We start from the raw sequence: 22,726 nt of genomic DNA, 5'->3' as shown, positions 1-22,726 counted from the left end.
GTTCTTGTTAGTTGCTTCTGGGCATCCGTAAAATCCTGTGGCTCTCCATTGCCTGTTGTCCCCTTCTTCTTTAACTACCATATCAATGTGGTTTAGCGACGTTGATTTTATCTCAACTGTTAGCTCCTTCCCCCATATTTCTGCTAGTCCCCCCGATCTATTCCTCCCTTCCTCTCTGCAATCCACTCCTATAACATTCTCCAAACCTCCTCTTCTCCTCACAGTATTAATTTCATTAGTTTTCTTTCTTGTTTTCATTAGGAAAACAAGATTTGGATCTTTTTGTTTCAAGAGCTTATTAAGAGCTCTAACTGCCCATGGGTTCCCAAGCCCATGATAGTTTCAACTAACAAGCTTCATTGGTCTTGGTAGAGTTGCTTAGCAACCACTGCCGTTGGTGGGTTTGATTGGTGCTTCTTTGTTTTCTTCTCTTCCTCTTCAATCTCCATAGGTACTTTTTCTGCCAGCTTTCTCTTTGCATCTGTACTCATTTTTTCTTCTTTGTTTGAGTTGTTTTCTGATTCTCTGGCTCTTCTTTTCCATCTTTTCTTCTCCTCTTTTCCCTGTACCTCTATCGTGTTTTCCTCTTTAATGCTTATCCCTTCATTTCTGGCTTCTTCCTTGGGCTTTTCTCTTTCTTTTATTTCTTCTTTGTTTTGTTGTCTCGGTGTTTGGCTTGTTTGTATGTCTTTGTCTTTCTCCAATTCTTTTTCTTTCTTTTCATTCTCTTTTCCATCATCTTTCTTGGTTGTTTTCACTTGAGTAAGGGCTTTGTTGTTGCTTGTGTTTTGCTTGTATTGTCTGTTGTCTATTACTATTAGATTAGCCAGTTTGTTTAGCATCCTTTGTTGACTCTTTTTGTTGGTTTCTCCCATATTCTTCAGATCTTGTTCCTTCCTAGCTTTCCCTTTATTTTCCCAACTGTCACTAACCCTTATCCCCATGGTATCAGCTCTTATCCAAGTTTCAAGACCTTTGGATTTTTGTTTGCTCCCATCTTCTTTTTCTTCTGCCTCTTCACATGTTCCTTCATCATGTCCCAATCTGCCATAGAAATAACACAAAGTGGGGAGTTTTTCATACTTAAAGTCCACCCAAACTATCCCATCTTCCTTGATTTCTATGGTTGTTCCTCTCTTGATTGGTTGGTTTACATATATCCTCACTATTGCTAGCTTCCAACCCAGTTTTATTATTTTACAATCCTTCGATATATTCCAAATCTGGACATTTACCTCTGGTTTGGTGAACTCCATTTCCTCTATGTTTATATTCCTCTCCCATTTCTTTATTATCTGCCACGCGTTCCTAAATAACCATGGGCTTCCTTTTAGTACTCTCTTCATGTCTCCTTTCATGAAGAAAAACTAGTAGATTTTACTTTGGATTTCTTTTATCTGAAAGATCTCAAGTTTTCTCCATATGTTGTACATTTCGTTTTGAACGCAGCTAGGGTTGATAGTCTTCTCAGTTAATAGCTTCCCCACAATACTATATTTGCATTTTTTGACTCCTTCAGCGATATCCTCTTCATCGTATATTACAAATGATTCTTCCTCTTCTTCATATGTATCTTTTGGTTTTGGATTTTCTATTCTATTTATTGATGTAGATGCTTCCATTGCAGTCTTTGATCAGCACTTGGCGCAAACACACAATTAGGGACAATCGGATCTGGTTCACGATAGTATATACAGACTTTCTATCACTACCCTCCACATTTCTGTTAGGTGTTGTGCCCTAGCAGAATAATAAAGAAAGAAAAAAATTTGTTGACTTTAATCATAGCTTCTTAGAATGACCTCATCACTTCTTTATGTTTGTGTTAAGCATTTAAATTTAGGCACCGTAACAATAACTTATATAAATAGTAAACAGTAGCGATCAAGTGATGATGGACTGAATGACAGATTAAAAAAAATTGACTAAGAATTGACTATTAATAAATGATCGAAGTATATATAAAATTCAAATAGTTTAAAAATATTAAAAACAAAATTATTCATAAAAAAATAATAAATATATATTAAAATTAGTTATTAATATAAAATATATATTAAATATAAATTAAATAATATATATATATTTAAGTATAAATACAATATGATTAATTTTAATGTCCAAATAATATTAAAAAAAATACACTTTTATAATCTTCTTATATAGCAAATAATCAAATATTGAAAGTATAAATATATTTTTTCTTTATAGAAATTAGCATAACATAATTCATTCAGCTAAACATCTAATTTGATTGAACATTAAATACCAACTAATGTAATTAGGACAGTTAGTTTGTTTTCTTTTTCCTGATATTTTTTAAAAAGTACTATTTTTCTCAATTATCAGAGTAAATATATTTTGAAAAATGTTAGGGCTTAGAATTTTTTATTTTTGGCCATTATTTAACCATCAGTTCAATTCTTTTAGTTTAGTAATCTAACAATATGTTTTATTTTATATTTTTAAATATTTATGACTAATTAATGACCAAAAACTATAAATTCTAATAACCCTCTAACATTTCTCATATATTTTGCACAATAAGTCACTATCCTAATTTGTGTGATGTACTCATGTGTGTTATATTTAGTTAGATGGTACAATAGTGAATACAAGAAAGGATAAAAAATGACTATCATACTATATGTACATTAAAATTAATTATTATAATCCGTAATTAATATAAAATATATTTAGAATATAAATATATATAGAAAATAAATTAAACTACACATGTATTTATACACAAATACATTAATGGCTAATTTTGGATAGAAATAGTATTTTTGAAAAAATGATAAAGAAATCATCACCTGGTGCAACATAGCCAAGTGTAGCCAATTTATGGGTATGATTGTCCTTCATCCAAGAGCTTTGAAATGCCAAAGTCACTAATGTGTGCAACCATGTCATCGTCTAATAAAATATTAGCAGGCTTCAAGTCGTAATGAACAACTGCCGTTGGAGAACCATGATGGAGATATTCAAACGATAGTTATCTGAGTATAATAACCATTTGTTAAGGCTTCCATTTGACATGAACTCCATCACCAAGGATTTGAAATCAAGATTATTGGAACAACTGCTGATAATCTTAACAAGATTGCGATGGCGTAGATTGTGCATTGCATGGCATTCTACCTCAAAGCTCTTTGAAGTATTTTCCAAGTCCAAATGAAGCACTTTAACGGCAACCTTCAATCCATCAGAGAATATCCCGTGATACATAGAACCAAAACTCCCCCTTCCAAGTAAATTACTCTAATTGAACCCATTAGTTGCTTGCAAAATTTCATAATGGGAAACCTTTCTTAGTGCTCCTAAAGTTGATGATGAATTCCTTTCATTTTGATTTACCCCATTTTTCTTTTCCTCTGTAGAATTATTATGAATGCAACCACCAAAATTATTGAAAGAACTATGGGCAGTATGCATTTCAGAAGCAGCTTTTTCTTGATCTTTTTCCCAACTTGGTTAGCACATGGAGGCGAGGTTTGCCACAAAGAGCTTCATTATGCATTAAAGATTGGGCAGTAAAATTTTCAAATGGTCCACCACTGGGAATCTCTCCTTCTAGTCTATTGTATGTAGGAAAAGTTCACATATTTAAGATCAGTGTTCCGAGGATTACTTGAAACTGAAGGTCGATCTCAGATGAGATCTGCTGTCATGGCCGAAACTGTTGTGTCCGACTTGTTGAACTTAGTGGTGCTGATCCTGGATCACCGGAGGGTGGTAGTACCTGCAATAGACTCTGATGCTTAAGTTAGTACGTGCTTTAGGCAGGGTTTTGTGTAGAATCGAAGTATGAGTTATACTTGGGTGCTTCAGTATATTTATAGTAGTGTGTGGGGCGTCCTTCAAGATACGTTAGTTATCTTATCTTATCTTTTAGGGGAATCGCCTTATCTTTCTAGGCTTTGCCGCCTTTAGAATGGGCTGCGTTTCTTTGTTTGGGCCTGCTTGGGCCTCTATGACAATTTGGCTGAACTCTTTAAGGAGAGATCGAGGGCGACCCACCTGAAGAGGTCGGTTGCTCTTATCTTCTATCAGCCCGGATCGTATAGCTCGACCCAGGGTATGAACAATCAGCAAGAGACTAAAGATTTTGGGATAAGTCCAAGGTTTTCAAGCTTATCATTTCGCCGAGTGACACAGGAATAGATTCTTGTAACTTATTCCTGTCAAAGAAAAGAGATTGCAAAGTTTTTAAAGAACCTATGGAAGGAATGTTGCTTAAGATCTGATTATTTGATAGATCTAATAGTATAATAGCTCTCAATGTCCCAATCTGAGGTTGGAGTTTTCCATCCAAAGCATTGGATGATAAATCGATTTGTAAGATATCTATCAAATGCCAAAAGGAAGAAGGTATCTCAGAGGAAAATCTGTTAGAGCCCAAATAAAGTATTCAGAGGGAACTCATGTTTCCAAAGCAAGCTGGTATCGCCCCCGAATGCTTATTGTTCATTAGAGACACCTCCTGTTCTAGTCTCTAAATTTCACAAATCTCGTTAGCTGAGGATCCCTGTAGTCCATTGCTGGCCAAGTCTAAAGGCTGAAGCTTCTGTTATATTTTCATTGTAGTAGGAAGCGGACCGCTTAAATTATTATTTGAGAAAGATATGACTATCAAATTGTTCATGTTTCCAATTACTAGTGGAATGGCGCCATGAAGCATGCAAGATTCTACTCGTAAGTGTTCAAGAGAGTAGGAGAAATTTGCAATTGACTTGAGAGGACTTGCTCCTACCGCTGGCAAAGCGGTGTGGCATTCTATTTCCAAACGTCTTAGCTCTCTACACCTTGTCATGGAAGTAAGGAAGTCGAGTTCATAGGAACTACCAATTATCAAGTTATTGCCTTCTATATAGAGAAATTCTAGGAATGTTAAATCACCATATATTCACCAATAGTGGAGCGTTGCATTCTCCTAAAGGCCCGACAACTGAAAGAGCGCACAAGCGGTAATAAAAGCCTGTACTGCATCTATCACAGAAGATACATACACAAGACTCAAGACTGCTTTAACCAAAAAGACGCTCTCGTACAAGCCATCTGAGATGGCAAACTCCTGGAGTTTGCCAAAATCATTCGAGAACCCAGAAAAGCTGAAAGGGAGAGATCGCAAGAATGGGAAGGACGCAATTCCAAGATGATAAGGCAGGCTCAGAAACCAACTCAACCATCATAGTGAACGTCATCATCGAGAAAGATGCGTAAGGAAAATCCAAGTTGGTGCTAAAAAAGGATCTTCGAGTACTAGCGGTAAAGGATGAAAAAAGAACCTCTCTCCCCCCGACAAGGATAACATTCTCCCCCGATGATTGCCAGAACGACACTTCGGAGGAAGACGCCCCTTTTATCATATCATCCAGGGTTGGAACCGATCTGGTAAAGCGGATACTCATGGACACCGGAGCCAACTCTAATATCCTTTTTCACGGAGGCCTTGACGAGTTAGGACTCCGAAACAAAAACTTACAAAGCCACCATATTAGAGTAATTGAGTTCGAGATAACTTTCTTAAATCGGATGGTTCCATAGAGCTACCAGTCACCATTGAAACTGGAAGCCAAAAAAGACCATACTCTCTGAGTTCATGGTCTTAAAGGATTTCACGGCATATAACATTATCCTAGTGAGAAAAACCATCAACGACCTCTCTTCCGCTATATTTAACAAGTTTCTCATCATAAAGTTCCAAGCCGACAACGGAACCATTGGAACAATTCACGGCGACCGAGAAATCGAGGTGGAATACAACAACACTAGTCTAGTCTTGTGAAAACGATCCAAAGCTGCGGTGAGAATCTTTTTCGCCGACCTAGACACATGCCAAGACAATCAACCTAGACTAAAACTAGAGAGAGACATGGAAGAGCTACCGATAGGGCAAACCAAAGACAAATTCACATTCGTTAACAAGAATCTGCCTTTCAACCTAAAAAACGACCTCGTGGAACTCCTAAAACAAAACAGGGACCTATTCGCTTTCACTCCGGCCAACATGTCGGGTACATACCCAAATTTGATATCCCACTGACTAGCCGTGGATCCCAAAGCCAAGCCAATAGCGGAAAGGAGAAGAAAAATGTCCGCAGACCAAGCAGCCGAGGTCAAGAAGGAAGTCAAAAGCTTACTTGAAGCAGGCTTCATCCAGGAACTCCCCTACACAACCTGGCTGGCCTGAGCAGCCCTGCAAATCTCAAAGATGTCCAAAGGTTGATCGGACGACTTGCCGCCCTCTCAGTTTCCTCAGAGCCTCGGCCCAAAAGACCATCGTCTTCTTCAAGCTCATGAAAAAGGGTATAAGCTTCAAATGAAAACTCGAATGCGAAGAAGCCTTCCAACATTTAAAAAGAGCGCTAGTGGAGCCTTCCACACTCTCAAAACCCAGAACGAGAGAGACATTATACCTTTACTTATCCATAACGGAGGAAGTACTAACGTCGGCACTCATCCGGAAAGACGAACAAAAGACATAGAGTCCCGTATACTTCATAAGTAAGGTTCTCTAAAATGCAGAGATGTGCTACTCCAAACTCGAAAAACTCGCCTACGCGCTACTCACGGCGTCTCGACGCCTTCGACAGTACTTTTAGAGCCATCCCATCATGGTCTGGACGGACCAAGCTGTCAGAAAAGTGCTACAGAAGTCAGACTTGGTAGGACGGATGCTCGCTTGGTCGGTCAAGCTATCAAAATATGATGTCATATTCGAGCCTAGGAACACAATTAAGGCTTAGGCTATGGTAGATTTCATAATCGAAATGACCCCAGGAAGCAAACCCACAGAATTATGGAAACTCCACGTTGACGGCTCGTCAAACACCATATCAGGGGGAGCGGGAATAATACTAGAGAATGAGAACAAGATTGCTACCGAGGAATCCATTCGATACGAGTTCCTGATCTCTAACAACCAGACCGAATACAAAGCCCTCTTAGTCAGATTGACGCTGGCCAAAGAAGTTGGCGCGAAAGTACTAGAAATCTACAGCGATTCCCAAGTAGTTAGCTTCGAAATAAACGGGGACTACCAAATACGAGATCCCCTGTAACAATAGTACTTATCCAATGCCAATGAACTAACCGCTGAGTTCGATGAGTTGGCCATCTAGCACATTCCCAAGGAACGAAACGCAGTGGCTGATTTACTCTCTAAACTGGAAAGTACCAAGTCAATCCTGGGGAACCGATCCCTAATCCAGGAAGTCATCAAGACACCATCCGTCATGGCCACGACCTCGACTGACTTGACCGTGTCAACCCAACACTCCTAGACCTTCGCGATCCTCCGGTACCTCACCAATTGGGACCTGCTTGGGGATCCAAAGGAAACAAAGCATATAAAGCGAGAAGCCATAAAATATACCATAATAGTAGGGCAGCTGTACAAACGAGGATTGTCCCAACCCCTCTTCAAGTGGATAAAACCCGGCGACACGGACTATATACTTTGTAAAATCCATGAAGGATGTTGTGGCCATCACATCGGGGTAAAACCCTAGCCCAAAAAGTCATTCAAGCTGGGTACTTCTGGCCCACCGTCATCAAAGACTCCCTCCAACTAGTTAAAAGCTACAAGCAATGCCAAGTCCATGCTTACCTCTACCAAGAAGCCCCCCACCAGCTCAGTACGATAACGGCAAATTGCCCTTTCAGAACGTGGAGAATCGACCTCATAGGGCCCTTCCCTAGGGCCCTCAGGCAGCTTCGATTCCTCATTGCCACCATCGACTACCACACAAAGTGGATCGAAGCCAAAAATTATTCTAGAGACAAGTTGTAACCCGGTTCATTATTCCCAAGATTGTAATATCAGAGAACGGAACCAGTTTGCAGACAAACGCTTCAAGGAATTTCTAGAAAGAGTTGGCATCTCACAAAAGTTCCGCTTGGTGGAACACCCGCAAACCAATGTCCAAGTAGAAGTGGCCAACAAGATCATCGTAAAAGGTCTCAATAAATAACTAGACAAAGCCAAATGTCTTTGGATCAACGAACTCCAATCTATCCTATGGTCATACCGAACATCCCTCAAACCTCAACTAGAGAAACCCCTTTCTGACTGATATACGGCCTAGAAGTCGTAATCCCGGTAGAGGTCGGGGAATCCAGTCCGTGGAGAACTGTGGGAGGACACGATGATGACGTGGAGCAGGACCTCGTGGACGAAGTCATAAATATAGCACACTTCCGGAAGCTAGTCCTAAAACAAAGAATAAGTCTAAGGTACAAACGAGGCATGGTAAAGCGGGACTTCAAACAAGGAAATCTAGTCTTACGACGCAATGACATCGGTCCTCCCACCCCGGGAGAAGGGAAACTCACACCCAACTGGGAATGACTCTACCGAATCAAGTCTGTAATTGAAAAAGCAACCTACAAACTAGAACAATTTAACGGCACCGAGCTGCTGAGATCATGGAACGCCACAAACCTACGGCGTTACTACTCATAAGAAAGACATATTGGTTTGGTAACTTTGTTAAATTTATTTAGTTGCTTTGTAGTTTTTAATTTCTTTAGTTTTACCTTTATTTCATTTTCCTTTGTTATGTATTTTCGTTTCTTCGAGTACTCTTTCCTATCCTGAAAACAACAGGAGGTTTTAGGGAGATCCAACATTAAATAAAGGCATTGTTCTTTTAAATTTTACAAAATTTATACTCGAGCAAAAATAGCACGAACTAAATAGCTACACCAGGGACCGATCACCCCCAAGGCCAACACACGGTTTTTACTTGGGCTTGTTTTAGGCTTCGTTTATTTTTAAGTTGCTATTGGATAATTACAAAATTATAATAAAAACTAAAATTAAAAACTTCTTAACCCAAAAAAATTAAAAATTTTGAAAAATTAAAAAGACAAAATACTATTTTATAGTGAATTTTTAAAAAAGTATAATATGTTTTAATTAATTTCAAAAAAATAAAAATATTTTTTAAGATTAGAGTTGTTTGATTTTTAAAAATAAAAAAATTATGTTTGAATGTAAAAAAGATAAAATTATCCCTTTTTTGAAGATTTAGTTTAAACTTTTACAATATCCATTTAAAGTTTAATTAAAAAGACAACAATATATTTTTTATATTAATGTTGTTTAAATATATTTAAATTTAAAATTTGAATTTTATATTAAAAAATTAAAATATCATGTTTAAGATTAATTTTAAAAAGATCAAAAAAATTTTTTAGTATTAATATTATTTAATAAAAACTAAATTGCTAAACTTTTTTTTGTCAAGGCCAATCACACAACGCCTAATACCATCTCTTTCGTCGCTGCAGTTTGTGCACTCTTGAAGCAAGATTGGGATCAGCAGAAAAAGCTTTGACGCGATTTGTTTTTCAATACTCTGATTCTGCAGTCATCTCAGCTCCTCCTTGGTCACATGTAGTCTTTCTTCTATACTGGATTCAAGCCTTCCAGTAATCAGTGATGCTTGCTCCACCTCAATTCCAAGATGTTCACTCTCAAGCGTATGGGTCTTGCCTTCGGCCGAAGCCGCCCCTTCTCCTCTGTGATTCTGTGTTGATTCCCGATGTTACTTGATCTCCGACCGCAACGGCTTTAGATTTTGGTTGCAAGGATCTAGGTTAACAGACTGACCTTGATGCGGTGGAAGCGCAGCGGCAGTAGGTGAGATAAGATTGAGGAGAGGAAAGGGATGTATAGTGAGGTGACTTACTAAGTTAGAGAGAAAAGGAAGAGATGGTAAATAAGACAATTAGATTATTTTAAATAAATAAAAAAAATAAAATAATTTTTTATTTTAATTTTATTTTAAATTTGAACCTTATGAAATCTTATAAAAAGACAAAAATGCACCATTTTAGAATTAGAACTTAATTATTTTAAAAATAAAAAATTATATTTAAATTTAAAAAGATAAAATTATCTTTTTTAAAGATTAATTTAAAAATTATAAAATATTTATTTTAATATTAATAAAAAGGTAAAAATATCTTTTTGGTATCGACGTTGTTTAAATGCATCAAAAAATTAAAAATTTAAAAATAAAAATTATTTTAGAATTAAATTTTTTTAAATGAATTAAAAAACAATTTTAAATTTTAATTTATCAAAAACTCTTATAGTTAATTTTATAAACACAAAAATGTCCTTAAAAAAAATTAATAATCGACTTAGAAGTTCGAACAACCAATTCAACAACAAATTATATAACTTTTACCTAGTCATAATCTCACCTCAATTATCATTCACTTTTTTCTTATTCATATTTTTCTTCATTGCAGAAAATTTTTTCTTTTCTTTTTTCTTTTATTTAAAAATCTAATTCTAATTTGGATTGATATCATTTAATAAATTTATAATGTTAAAAATAAATTTGATTTTAAAAGTATAAAATGTACTTTTCATATAATTTTAAATGATAAAAATACTCTTCAAATAATTGAAATTTTTTTATTAAATTAAAAAATAAAAAATTGAATTTGAATTTTTTTTTAGTAAATAAAATAAACAACATGGGAATGTGAATTTGAATTTAATTAATAGAACCAAATATATTATTTAGCATTAAGTTTAAATATTAAGATATTTTTTAGGATTAGATTACTTAAATGAATTAGAAAGTAAAAATTTTGATTTTAATTTAATACACTAAAATAGAGGTAAAAATAGAAGATGAGAACAATTAAAATAGGAGCAAAAATTGAAAAATAGCTAAAGAACGTATCCATAATAGAGGAACATAACAACCAAATTAGGGGTTAAAAATTCTAAAATTTCCTAAAAATATTCTATTTGAAATAAAAATTTGAAGAATAGGAACAAGAACATATCCTTAACAAAAGAACAGATCCAAAATACAGAAATAAATTCAAGATAGACTAAACAGAGCAAGCAAAAGAAGGGAACATGACTCAAGCAAACGGAACGACGACAGAAAAGTAGAAGCAGAATGGCAGTAGAGAAGCACAGCAGCACGAGAATGGAGGATGCTGAAGGTGCCGAGAAACAGCATCACCACTCACACCACATGGGAGAAGTAGGTGGCGAGTAACCACAGTGAGTAACCACAGCGAGTAACCAATATGTAAGTCTCATAAGTCTCATCTGTTACAAAGCATGCAGCAAAGACAACAGTTTGGTTGTGATGGTTGACACCTGTGAACACAACAAAAGGACACTTATATTTATTCTTGTTGTATGTAGCATCAAATGCAACAACATCTCCAAACAATTCATAGTCCTCTCTACATAAACCATCACACCAAAAGAGATTTAGTAATCTTCCATCTGTCGCCTGAAGCTCTTGATAGTATAAAGATTTATCTTTTGCAGCCATTTCCTCCAAAAAATTTAATGCTCTACCCACATCCTCTGGAATCTCACGCCTCACTTTATCAATTTGATTGTATATGTCTCTAGGACCATAGTTCAACTTGTCAAAACCGCCACTTTGACTTGCTAGCAAAGCATAAACCTGGGATGTGCTAATTTCTAACTTGCGCAAGTTGTTCATGAGTGCAATTTTGGCTTTGGACATACTCCGATGACCTGGCAATAACCTGCTCAACCGTCCTTCCAATAGTTCGTGATTATGAACATTTGAAAATCGGGTCACATGCCATCTTCCAGTTACCCCTACAAATTTGACTTAGAATTATGATTCGCACCCAGTTCTTGTCTCAGTCTTTGGTTCCTTTTATCTCTTTGGCAAAGTGTACCACTTCTCTCATATATATCCTTGCCGAAAATACACAAATCTCTGCATGTAGGTATTGTCATTTGAGTTCTTTCATTTTTTGTCTTTTCTTGTACTGAAACCTTAACTCTTTGCAAATCTGTTGTAAAGTTCTTAAGCAATGGGTAGGGTTCCAAAGTGAAACTTGTCAACTTCAACCTCACCAATGCTTAAAAAGTCAAGTTTCAATAAATCCTCAATTGTATCTAATCCATATGCATAATCATAATCATAATCTGTCAATTCTTTAAATATCTCCTCATCGTCTAACTGATCACCCAACTCTTCTTCCTGCTCTTGCAACTGCAACTCATCTAAATATGACTCATCACCAAAATACTTCTCATCATAAAAAATATTATCCTCATGCTCATACACACATTCATCCATTATCTCGTCCTCTCCCATGAATGACATTTGCAAGAAAATAATCTGAACATAAACAATACTGTAATAAAAATTAAGATCTGAGTACTAAGTACTACAAGACAAAATGCCTTCGGATAAAATTTCAAAAATTAGACTTACAAATGAAGAAATCAAACAACACCAAAATATGTACGTTATTTATTTTTTGCCTAATAAATTAAACACTACACAATGATAATTAGGCATAAATTATTAAGAAAACTTAATAATAGATTCCATCAGTCTACGTAACATTATTTTTACAGACAAAAATTATTTATCAAATCACTCAAATTTATTATAGAAAAAATAACATGTCTCAAATTTAAAGAAAAGCAATCAAAAGAAAAAAAGAGTACAAAATTTTGATTACAAAAAATGTATATTTTAAACAATTTTGAGTCTATTCAATTAACAAACTTACAAATTTAGCGATCATGAATAAATATCATATCATCACAATAGCTTACAACAATAATCGGTAATGTGCCAATTAAAAATTATTTTAAATTTTAACTTTTATTTATATACTAGGAGAACAAAATTCAACAGCACAAATATGTCCATATAATAACCACAAATCAATAGCAATATCACATTTAAAGTAGCATTAATTTGCAAGCAAAAAAAAATCTTAACATGCATTACTAGCAAAATACAATAAACTAGTATCAACTAAGACAAATTGCTAAATCCCAAACTAAAATAAGTATAAAACGAGTAAATGGATATTGCAATGCAAAAAATTTGATTTAATAATATTTAAAAATAAAAAAGTAGATAGCACGCATAGAGGATAGTGTTTACCTGTAGTAGTAATAGCACGCAGATGAAGCCACTTGTGGCGGGGACAAAAATGAAGGTTAGAAGAGGAATAGGCACCAGTTCACTAGGTCTTCGAGATGCAAAACGGCAAATATGAAACCCAATTTTGTACCTATGACAGTGAGAAGATGATCAGCGGTGTCTTGTTCAAGCTCGGACGACCATGGAAGTATCACGACCGGAGAGGAAAGCGAGCTAGGTATTGTAGCGGCACAGCAGTGGTCAGGGACTAGCGGCGCCCTGGAAGAGTGGCGTGCAGTGACAGGCGACGGCTTGGAACTCTTGACAGCGCGGCAGCGTTTTTGAATCTTGAGGTTATTGGAGTGGCAGCCCTGTTTTCGGTTTCATCATAGTGGCTGAAGAAGAAGTTGATTCACGGTCCAGATTTCTTGTTGTATCTGAGTCAGGTAGATTTGGATTTTTTTCTTAGGCTTTGCCTATATCAAAAAAGAAAAACTGATTAAACTGAATAATTATTAATTATAATATTAATAATATAAAAGAGTTTCAAAACTCCAAACAATTCACGGCTTACCTACTTAGGGAAATTGTTCGCAAAAAGAAACATACATGCCGAACAGACGGCTTACAAACTTAAAAGGAAATTGTTATGCCAAAAATGGCTTATAAACTTAGAAATTTTTTTTGCATAAAAAATAAAAAGATCACTCCATATCCATGATCTCTTTATCCATCACGGTTCGGAATGCACCGATGACAGACACATCAACATCAGGGGCCAACACCTGCACTTGAGCCTTCAATGTCTCCTTCGTTGCCGAAATCGCATCCTTGGCATCTGTGAGCAGACCGTCCTTCTCCTTCTTCAACTTGGCAAACTCAGTCTTCGGTGTCTCTGCCTCGGCAAGCATAGCAGTGATCCTCGAATCAGCATCGGCTGCCCGCTTTTGCTCTCAAGCTAGCTGAGAAAGAAGTGAGGTCTCTAACTCGGAAAGACGAAGGATCTCTGAGCCAGTGTCATCTACATCCTTCACAGCCTTCAAATGAGCAGTCTTGGCCACCTCCAGCTGCTCCTTTAACTTACTAAACTATGCCTGAGACAGACGAAGCTTGTCGTCCAAAAGGGCCACATGAGTTAACATCGGCTCCGCCTTCCAGACAATGGTAGCCAAACCGAGGAGAGCATGGTATACAGACTTCGCCTGCTCGGCAACATCACAGTCGTGGAAAAAGTCCTTGGTACCTGGCAGGAGATGCTGATCAATGAAGGATGGGCATCGAAACTCTGGTCCATCACGGAAGGCACAGGCCCCTCATCTTCCAAGTTTTCCCCTAAACTACCCTCAATCGTTCTCTTCTGCTTCCTGCCAGTCTCGAAAATTGGAACCTCCATGACCTCCACATCAGCTTCAACACTAGTTGCCAGTCGCAAGCACCTCTTGAGAAATCGTCTGCAAATCTAGCTGACTCACAGACAGAGGCATCGATGAGGCCTTACCGCCCTCACTCCCAGCATCCCGGCCCATAGCAGCCTTCAACCTTGCGACCGTAGTCAAACCTCCATCCATCTCAACTGAAAAGAAGTAGGAAAATTCATTAAGTTACAAATTCGGTAACACAGAAGTAGAAATAAAAAAGAAAGACAACTTCAAAAACCCACCAACGTAAGATCGGCACGCCACTGGATCACCCATAACATCCCGAGGGTTTAACGGCCTATCCCTAAAATTGCCAATAGAACGTCATCAATATGCTTGTTCTCGAGAGACAAACCTATAACACCCTTACTTTTAACACTTCATGATCGTACTAAAAGTTCAGGAGTTACTTACCTCTAATCCTTTAATTTGATACTATATTTATTTAATATTGAGCTTTGCGAATATGAACCGAATCTTCAATTATGAAAGCAAAAATGTCTTCACTTTAAAATCACATAATCAGATATCATATCCACACAATCATAAATACATAGACTTATTCAAAACTTCTTAATATACAAAACTCCTCAAAAATCTCAAAATGACAAATGACGAGGGGTAAAAAAATATATATATACATAGAGCTCCGTAGTTCGATCACAGCTTCAAACCAAAGTTTTCTAAACTTGTTACTGAAAAAAAAATTCTATAGGGGATTGAGAATATCGTCCTCGAAAGGGTTCTCAGTAGAGGGTTTAAGAATTGTTATAAGAAGATATGTTTAAAGATAAGAATTGATTTCAAGGCAGTAATTATCATTCGTCCTATGAATCTTTTTAAACCAATGGCTATCCATTCCGAAAACTTTTCAAAACCAATATTTAATTATCCAGAAATCCAAACCTTTCTTTTCTTATAAGAAAATCTTAATCAGTTTCTTAGACTGTATGAATGACCAACCTGTTCCAAGCATAGGTTTATTAAGTCTATGCTAAACCAGCTTGATTTTTTATACTTTACTAAAACCTCAATCAGAAAACAATCACGGCCTCCAAGTCAAGCAATTCAATCAAATCAGCAATCAAATTATCACATCAACAAAACAACCCTCAGCTTTACCACCACCAGCATGAAGGACCTCTCAGTTGCACACACATACAATACAAACAAGGAACTCATAAGTAAGATTTAGATACAACAAGTAATACAAATAGCAGATAAACATGACTAAACAATTAGGCAAACCAAAACAAATGCACATTCAATCAAACATACAAATGCTTATGATGCATTCCTTCCTATGGCTAATGAGATCATCTGTCGGTTACAAAGCCAAACCCGTCATCTCCAGTAGCTAACCCTGGACAAAATACCAAATACAAAGCAAGTGGGACATCACCGTAACCCTTGCATCTTACTTGTGTACCCGGATCAAGAGGACCACCTCATCCTTCCCTCTTACCCAGATGGTGTTACAGTTCTCAACCCGGAGCAAGCAGCGACAGAACTCAACTCTTGCATCTTACCCGGAGTCTCAACATATACTCAGTGCAAGTGGGAAATGCCACCGCCTCTTACCTGGTCACATATATCTCAATCAAATTCAATTTTTATTTTCAAATCCATTCTCAATATCATTCAATTCAATTTCATAATTCAAACTCAATTTTCATCATTCTTTTTCCCCATCTCTCTCCCAGAGCAAGTGGACAATGCCACTACTTCTTACCCGGGGTACACATGTCTCATTCATTTACAAATCATCATTTCCGTACTTCTCCAACCACATTTCATTCTTCTCTAAATAAAGCAAAACTCTAAACATAATCCTTTTCCTAATAACTCAAAATCAAATCATATAATCCTTAAAATCCAAATCTTTCTAAATAATGATTTCAAACGAAGCTTTTCTGATTTTTATAAAAATTTCGACAGCATCTTCTCTAAAACTCGGACTCTACCACCCTTCTCAGGTCCCATCCAAACATTTCTCAAACGCTGCTCAACCATTTCCAAACAGTAACTCATTTCTAATAATCAAACTGTTTCCAATATCAAATCCTTTTTAAATTTATTTTAAACCAAATTTCAATATAAAATCATTTCTAATACCAAATTATTTTCAGAATTGAACTAAATTCCAATATTAAATCTTTTCAAAAGTCAACTCATTTTCAATAACGAAACATTTCCAAATCTCAAGAAAACTAACTCGGTAACCGCCAATTTAACAAAATCAATAACTCAAAGTATTCAACCTTCTAAAACACTCAATAATCCCACCAGACAAATAATCACAATTACCAAAATATATTTTTGCATCAATATTGATTTATAACCATTTTCATAAATAAAATGAGTTCAAGGAAAGCGTTCCTACCTTGAATAGTCAAAACCCGAAAGCTATAAAACATGTCAAAACTCTCTTTTTACCGACCCGCAACAGTGGCAGCCGCAACCACAGCTCCGTATTACTTCTACAACAACAGCAATAACTCCAAACGTGACACGCAATAACTATAACTTGACCCTACGTTACCAAAACCTCCTAATCTCTAACCAAACATAACAGAATACTAAATTTCAAGGGTTCCAGAACAAAATACACTTACTGTAACAAAAGAAACCAATAACAGACCGACGGCAGCTCTGGTGAACTCCATCAACGGTGACTTTGACCACTGCGACCCAAACGGCAACGACAGTGGTGAAGCTTCAGCGGCGACTAAGCACGCGACAATGATAGTGACGGCTTCAATTCGCCACCTCTCGCGTGCATCAAACTCCCGTCAGTCTCTCTCTTCGTGAGCTTTTTCTGTTCGGCTTCACCATGGATGACGGAAACTCGGGCTTCGTGGTTAAGACGACGACTGATAAACCACTATTTTATGGTTTATCTTGTGCTAATTTGGGTGATTTTTATCAACTCTTCACTCACTTATTCATATGATTTGCATGATTTTACAATCCCTTCCCAATTTTATTCTATGGCTGAAAACTTGCTTCCCAGACCTCTAAATTATATATTTTTAATTCCCCTTATACTATTCGATGCCGTGATCTGTGCGTTGAGTGTTTTCAGGCTTTATAAGGCAGGAATGGCTTAGAGGGTGGAGAGGAAGCTTGCAAAAATGGAAGCAATGCAAGGAAACAAAAGAGCTGACCAGCAAGGAGTGACGCGGATATGCACTTGGCGCGCACGCGCACATTAGCGCGTTCACACATCGATGCGCACGCGCAACAGGCAAAGAGGACAATCGACGCGCGCGCGCACCTGGCGCGCATGCGCGACATGCGCGACGTACAGCAGTTGCAGAAAAACACTGGGGGCGACTTCGGGCCAGTTTTAGACCCAGTTTTTGGCCCAGAAACACAGACTAGAGTCAGGGAACAGCAGAGACTCAATACATATTCTCATTACGCATAGTTTTAGTTTAGTTTTGAATCTTAGAGAGAATTCTACTACATCCTCTAGGTTTTCTTCACATTCAAAGTTTTTAGAATTTTTTTGCTTTTGCTTTGGATATTGAGAAGAGTCATTACCTCCGTTGAAGCTTCATTATTCTAGTCTATTTTCCTATTCCTTTACTCTTTTTATTGCCCATTAACCCTGTTTAGATAAGTATGTTATGATTTTGGGATTTATTAATACAAAGAACCATTTTTACTTTTAATTAATTTTCAATTATTGTTTATTATATCTTCCTTTTATTCCCTTCTTAATTCTGTGAAAGTTATATTCATGATTATGGAGTAGTCTCTTAACTTGATTCGGAGTGGATTAAGAGGAGAACCTTGAGTTGAAATACTCAAGTGTTAATCTTAATTGGGAGTTGTTGGCTGACTCTCTAGTCTCCGACTCTAACCCTTTCTTAGGAAAGGATTAGGACGCGAGCGATAGGGTTAGTTAGTTAGTTACTTGACTTTCCCTTATTATATAAGGGATGACCAAGTAGAACAACAACATTTTATTATTACACTTGAAAAAATTCAACAAGGATAGAACTTCTCATTAATCTCCTCCCGGTCAAGGTTTTTTATTTGAATTATATAAATTCTCTCGTTAATTTTCGTTGCTTAAATTCACTACTATTTATTTTTTTGTTCTCAACTCAAAAATCTCTTGGAAAACCTCTGACCAATAAGCTGCACTTTTTTGTCAACTCGTTGGGAGACGACCTGAGATTTCTACTCCCAGTATTTGTTCTTAATTTTGTGACAACTCTTTTCTAAATTGATAAGCGGATTTTAGTCGGTTAAGAACTGTACTTGCAACGCTGTTTTCTCTATAAATTCTTAATCGAACAATTTTTGCCACGTCAACGACGGCGCAAACACAATAGCAACGGCGGTGAGCTAGTCAATGGCGAGGATGATGATGAAAGCCCCATGTTCGGCCTCTCTCTCTCTTTTCGGCGCCGCTCTCTGATGAGCGGAGATTTTATACGCTTTTTGGGGGTAATTTCATGTAGATTTGAGTATGTTTTCATTGGTTTTTAGTAGAATATTATTGGTTTTTAGGCAAAAATCATATTTCTGGACTTTACTATGAGTTTGTGTGTTTTTCTGTGATTTCAGGTATTTTCTGGCTGAAATTGAGGGAGCTGAGCAAAAATCTGAGTTAGGCTGAAAAAGGACTGCTGATGCTGTTGGATTCTGACCTCCCTGCACTCGAAATGGATTTTCTGGAGCTACAGAAGTCCAATTGGCGCGCTCTCAACGGCGTTGGAAAGTAGACATCCAGGGCTTTTCAGCAATATATAATAGTCCATACTTTGCACGAAGATAGACGACGTAACTTGGCGTTAAACGCCAAGTACATGCTGCTGTCTGGAGTTAAACGCCAGAAACACGTCATGATCCGGAGTTGAACGCCCAAAACACGTTATAACTTGGAGTTCAACTCCAAGAAAAGCCTCAGTTCGTGGATAGCTTTAGTCTCAGCCCCAGCACACACCAAGTGGGCCCCAGAAGTGGATTTCTGCACCAATTATCTTAGTTTACTCATTTTTCTGTAAACATAGGTTACTAGTTTACTATTTAAACAACTTTTAGAGACTTATTTTGTACCTCATGACATTTTAGATCTGAATTACATATTTTTTGGCAGCATGAGTCTCTAAACTCCATTGTTGGGGGTGAGGAGCTCTGCAGCGTCTCGATGAATTAATACAATTCCTTTATTTTCCATTCAAACACGCTTGTTCTTATCTAAGATGTTCATTCGCGCTTAATTATGGAGAAGGTGATGATCTGTGACACTCATCACCTTCCTCAATCCATGAACGTGTGCCTGACAACCACCTCCGTTCTACATCAGATTGAATGAGTATCTCTTAGATTCCTTAATCAGAATCTTCGTGGTATAAGCCGGATTGATGGCGGCATTCATGAGAATCCGGAAAGTCTAAACCTTGTCTGTGGTATTCTGAGTAGGATTCTGGGATTGAATGACTGTGACGAGCTTCAAACTCCTGAAGGCTGGGCGTTAGTAACAGACGCAAAAGAATCAATGGATTCTATTCCAACCTGATTGAGAACCGACAGATGATTAGCCGTGCTGTGACAGAGCATAGGAACGTTTTCACTGAGAGGATGGGAAGTAGCCATTGACAACGGTGACACCCTACATAGAGCTTGCCATGGAAGGGACCTTGCGTGTGGAAAAGGATTTCAAGGAAGAGTTGAAGTTCAGAGGACAAAGTATCTCCAAAACTCCAACATATTTCTCATTACTGCACAACAAGTAACGATTTTATTCTCTTTTATTTTTCTAATAATTCCAAACACTTTTACTTCTTACAATTAAATCCAAATAACCTTATTGGCATCCTGACTAAGATTAATAAAATAAATATAGCTTGCTTCAAACCAATAATCTCCGTGGGATCGACCCTTACTCACGTAAGGTATTACTTGGACGACCCAGTGCACTTGCTGGTTAGTTGTGCGAATTGCCAAAGAGTTAGATTGCATTTCGTGCACCAAGTTTTTGGCGCCGTTGCCGGGGATTATTCGAGTTTGAACAACTAAAGGTTTATTTTATTTCTTAGATTAGGAATAATTTATTTTTATTGTTATAGAGTCATTAAATTTTGATAGGATAGTTTCTTTTCAAAAATTTCTTTTCAAAATTTATTATTTTTCTTAATTAATTGCTAATTTTCGTGAGTTTAGTGTCTTATTCTAAGTTTGGTGTTAATTGCATATTTTACAATTTTCTTTAAATTTTCGAACTTGTGTTCTTTGTTCTTCATTGATCTTCAAGTTGTTCTTGTTTTGTGTCTTTTCTTGTTTTTCTTGTGCTTTTTCAAAACATTAACTTTCAAAAAATTATATTTTTATCTATAAATATAATACATTTTTAAAATCAACATTGAAGTTACTGCCCAATTGGCTGGAGCATTGGTAGTTGTTCTTGATAATTGGGTATCTTCTTTGGAATCTTTTTCAAAAATAATTTTTCTTTGATTGAATCTTGTGCCAAACTCTAAGTTTGGTGTTTTCTTGTTGATCTTTCTTTAATTTTCGAAAATTTGTCTTGGATTTCTAAAAATTTTAAGTTTGGTGTTCTTTCTTTTGTTCTTGGTGTTCTTGTGAATTTTCAAAGTGTTCTTGAGTTTTTCTTGTGTCTTGATCTTAAAATTTTTAAGTTTGGTGTTCCTTGGTGTTTTCCCTCCAAAATTTTCGAAAATAAGGAGCATTAGATCTAAAAATTTTAAGTCTTGTGTCTTTTATGTGTTTTTCTCTTTCATCATAAAATTCAAAATTCAAAAAAAAATAATATATTTTCTAACTAATTTTGAACTACATTTTTCGAAAATTTTATATAAAAATTCAAATTTCAATTTCAAAATATTTCCAATTTCTTTTATTTATTTCGTTTTTTTTATTTTATTTTATAAAAATTAATTTTTTAAAAAAAATAATAATAAATAATATCAACATGCATATCATCTCTTTTATTCCATCATAGAATTAAGTGGGAATGAACAGTCCAGGAGGACTCTGGGGTCATATGCTAACCCCACTACTGCTTCATATGGGAGTAGTATCTGTATACCCTCCATTGGAGTTAGTAGCTTTGAGTTGAATCCTCAGCTCATTATCATGGTGCAGCAAAACTGCCAGTATTCCGGTCTTCCACAGGAAGAACCTACAGAGTTTCTGGCACAATTTTTACAAATTGCTGACACAGTACATGATAAGGAAGTAGATCAGGATGTCTACAGATTATTACTGTTTCCGTTTGCTGTAAAAGATCAAGCTAAGAGATGGTTAAATAACCAGCCTAAGAACAGCATAAAAACATGGAAACAGCTGTCAGAAAAATTCCTGAATCACTATTTCCCTCCAAAACGGATGACACAGCTAAGGCTAAGCATCCAAGGCTTCAAACAAGGAGATAACGAATCCCTTTATGATGCCTAGGAGAGATACAGAGAGATGCTAAGAAAATGCCCCTCTGAAATATTTTCAGAATGGGTGCAATTAGACATCTTCTACTATGGGCTTACAGAAAAAGCTCAGATTTCTCTAGACCACTCAGCTGGTAGATCTATACATATGAGAAAAACAATTGAAGAAGCTCAAGAGCTTATTGATACAGTTGCCAGAAATCAGCATCTGTACCTAAGCAGTGAATCTTCCATGAAAGAAGAAGCTAAAACAATAACTGCTGAACTCAGTCCTGTAGATCAGGCTAATGAATTTAATCAGCAATTAGACTTTCTGACTCAGCAGCTAGCCGAATTCAAGGAAATACTACAGGAAACAAGAATGGCTAACAGGAATATGGAAGTACAGCTAAAGCAAACAGAAAAACAACTGTCAAAACAAATAGCAGAAGAATGCCAAGCAGTTCAATTAAGAAGTGGGAAAACATTAAATACCTCACTTCAAAGCAGCAGGAAGCCAAGAAGTGAACAAATGGCTACTCAAAATCCCTCTGAGGACAATCAGAGTCCAGAGAGGAATAAAGCTGGCGCTGAACGCCCAGTCCATGCTCATTCCTGGCATTCAACGCCAGAAACAAGCATGAATTCGGCGTTGAACGCCCAAAGGGAACATAGTTCTGGCGTTCAGACGCCAGTAACAAATAAGGAGGTGGCGTCTAACGCCACTCCAGCTTCCACCCCTGGCATTCAAATGCCAGTGGGGGATCAGTCACATACAAGTGCTGATAACAACCCTTCTAAAAAGGCTTCCCAACCCACTTCTGTAGGTAATAAACCTGCAGCAACTAAGGTTGAGGAATACAAAGCCAAAATGCCTTATCCTCAAAAGCTCCGCCAAGCGGAACAGGATAAGCAATTTGCCCGCTTTGCAGACTATCTAAGGACTCTTGAAATAAAGATTCCGTTTGCATAAGCACTTGAGCAAATACCC

The 22,726-nt window shown here is 36.8% G+C and overlaps 2 protein-coding genes across 2 annotated transcripts; both read right to left on the bottom strand.

The window, feature by feature from the left end:
• Positions 1-356: 356 nt before the first annotated feature.
• LOC130949333 (uncharacterized) lies at positions 357-1,622 on the bottom strand. Its single transcript, XM_057878082.1, has 2 exons — positions 1,432-1,622; positions 357-1,044 (listed from the first exon to the last, which is right to left on the bottom strand). The coding sequence occupies exons 1-2, from the start codon at positions 1,620-1,622 to the stop codon at positions 357-359; spliced, it is 879 nt and encodes a 292-aa protein (XP_057734065.1).
• A 9,384-nt stretch (positions 1,623-11,006) lies between these two features.
• Positions 11,007-11,525, bottom strand: LOC130949332 (protein FAR1-RELATED SEQUENCE 5-like). The gene has a single exon (XM_057878081.1). It carries the CDS (start codon positions 11,523-11,525, stop codon positions 11,007-11,009), a length of 519 nt encoding a protein of 172 aa, XP_057734064.1.
• Positions 11,526-22,726: the final 11,201 nt, after the last annotated feature.

Source organism: Arachis stenosperma, chromosome 9 (assembly GCF_014773155.1).
Source record: "Arachis stenosperma cultivar V10309 chromosome 9, arast.V10309.gnm1.PFL2, whole genome shotgun sequence".
NCBI classification, from domain to species: Eukaryota; Viridiplantae; Streptophyta; class Magnoliopsida; order Fabales; family Fabaceae; genus Arachis; species Arachis stenosperma.
This window is presented reverse-complemented; position numbering and strand designations above follow the sequence as displayed.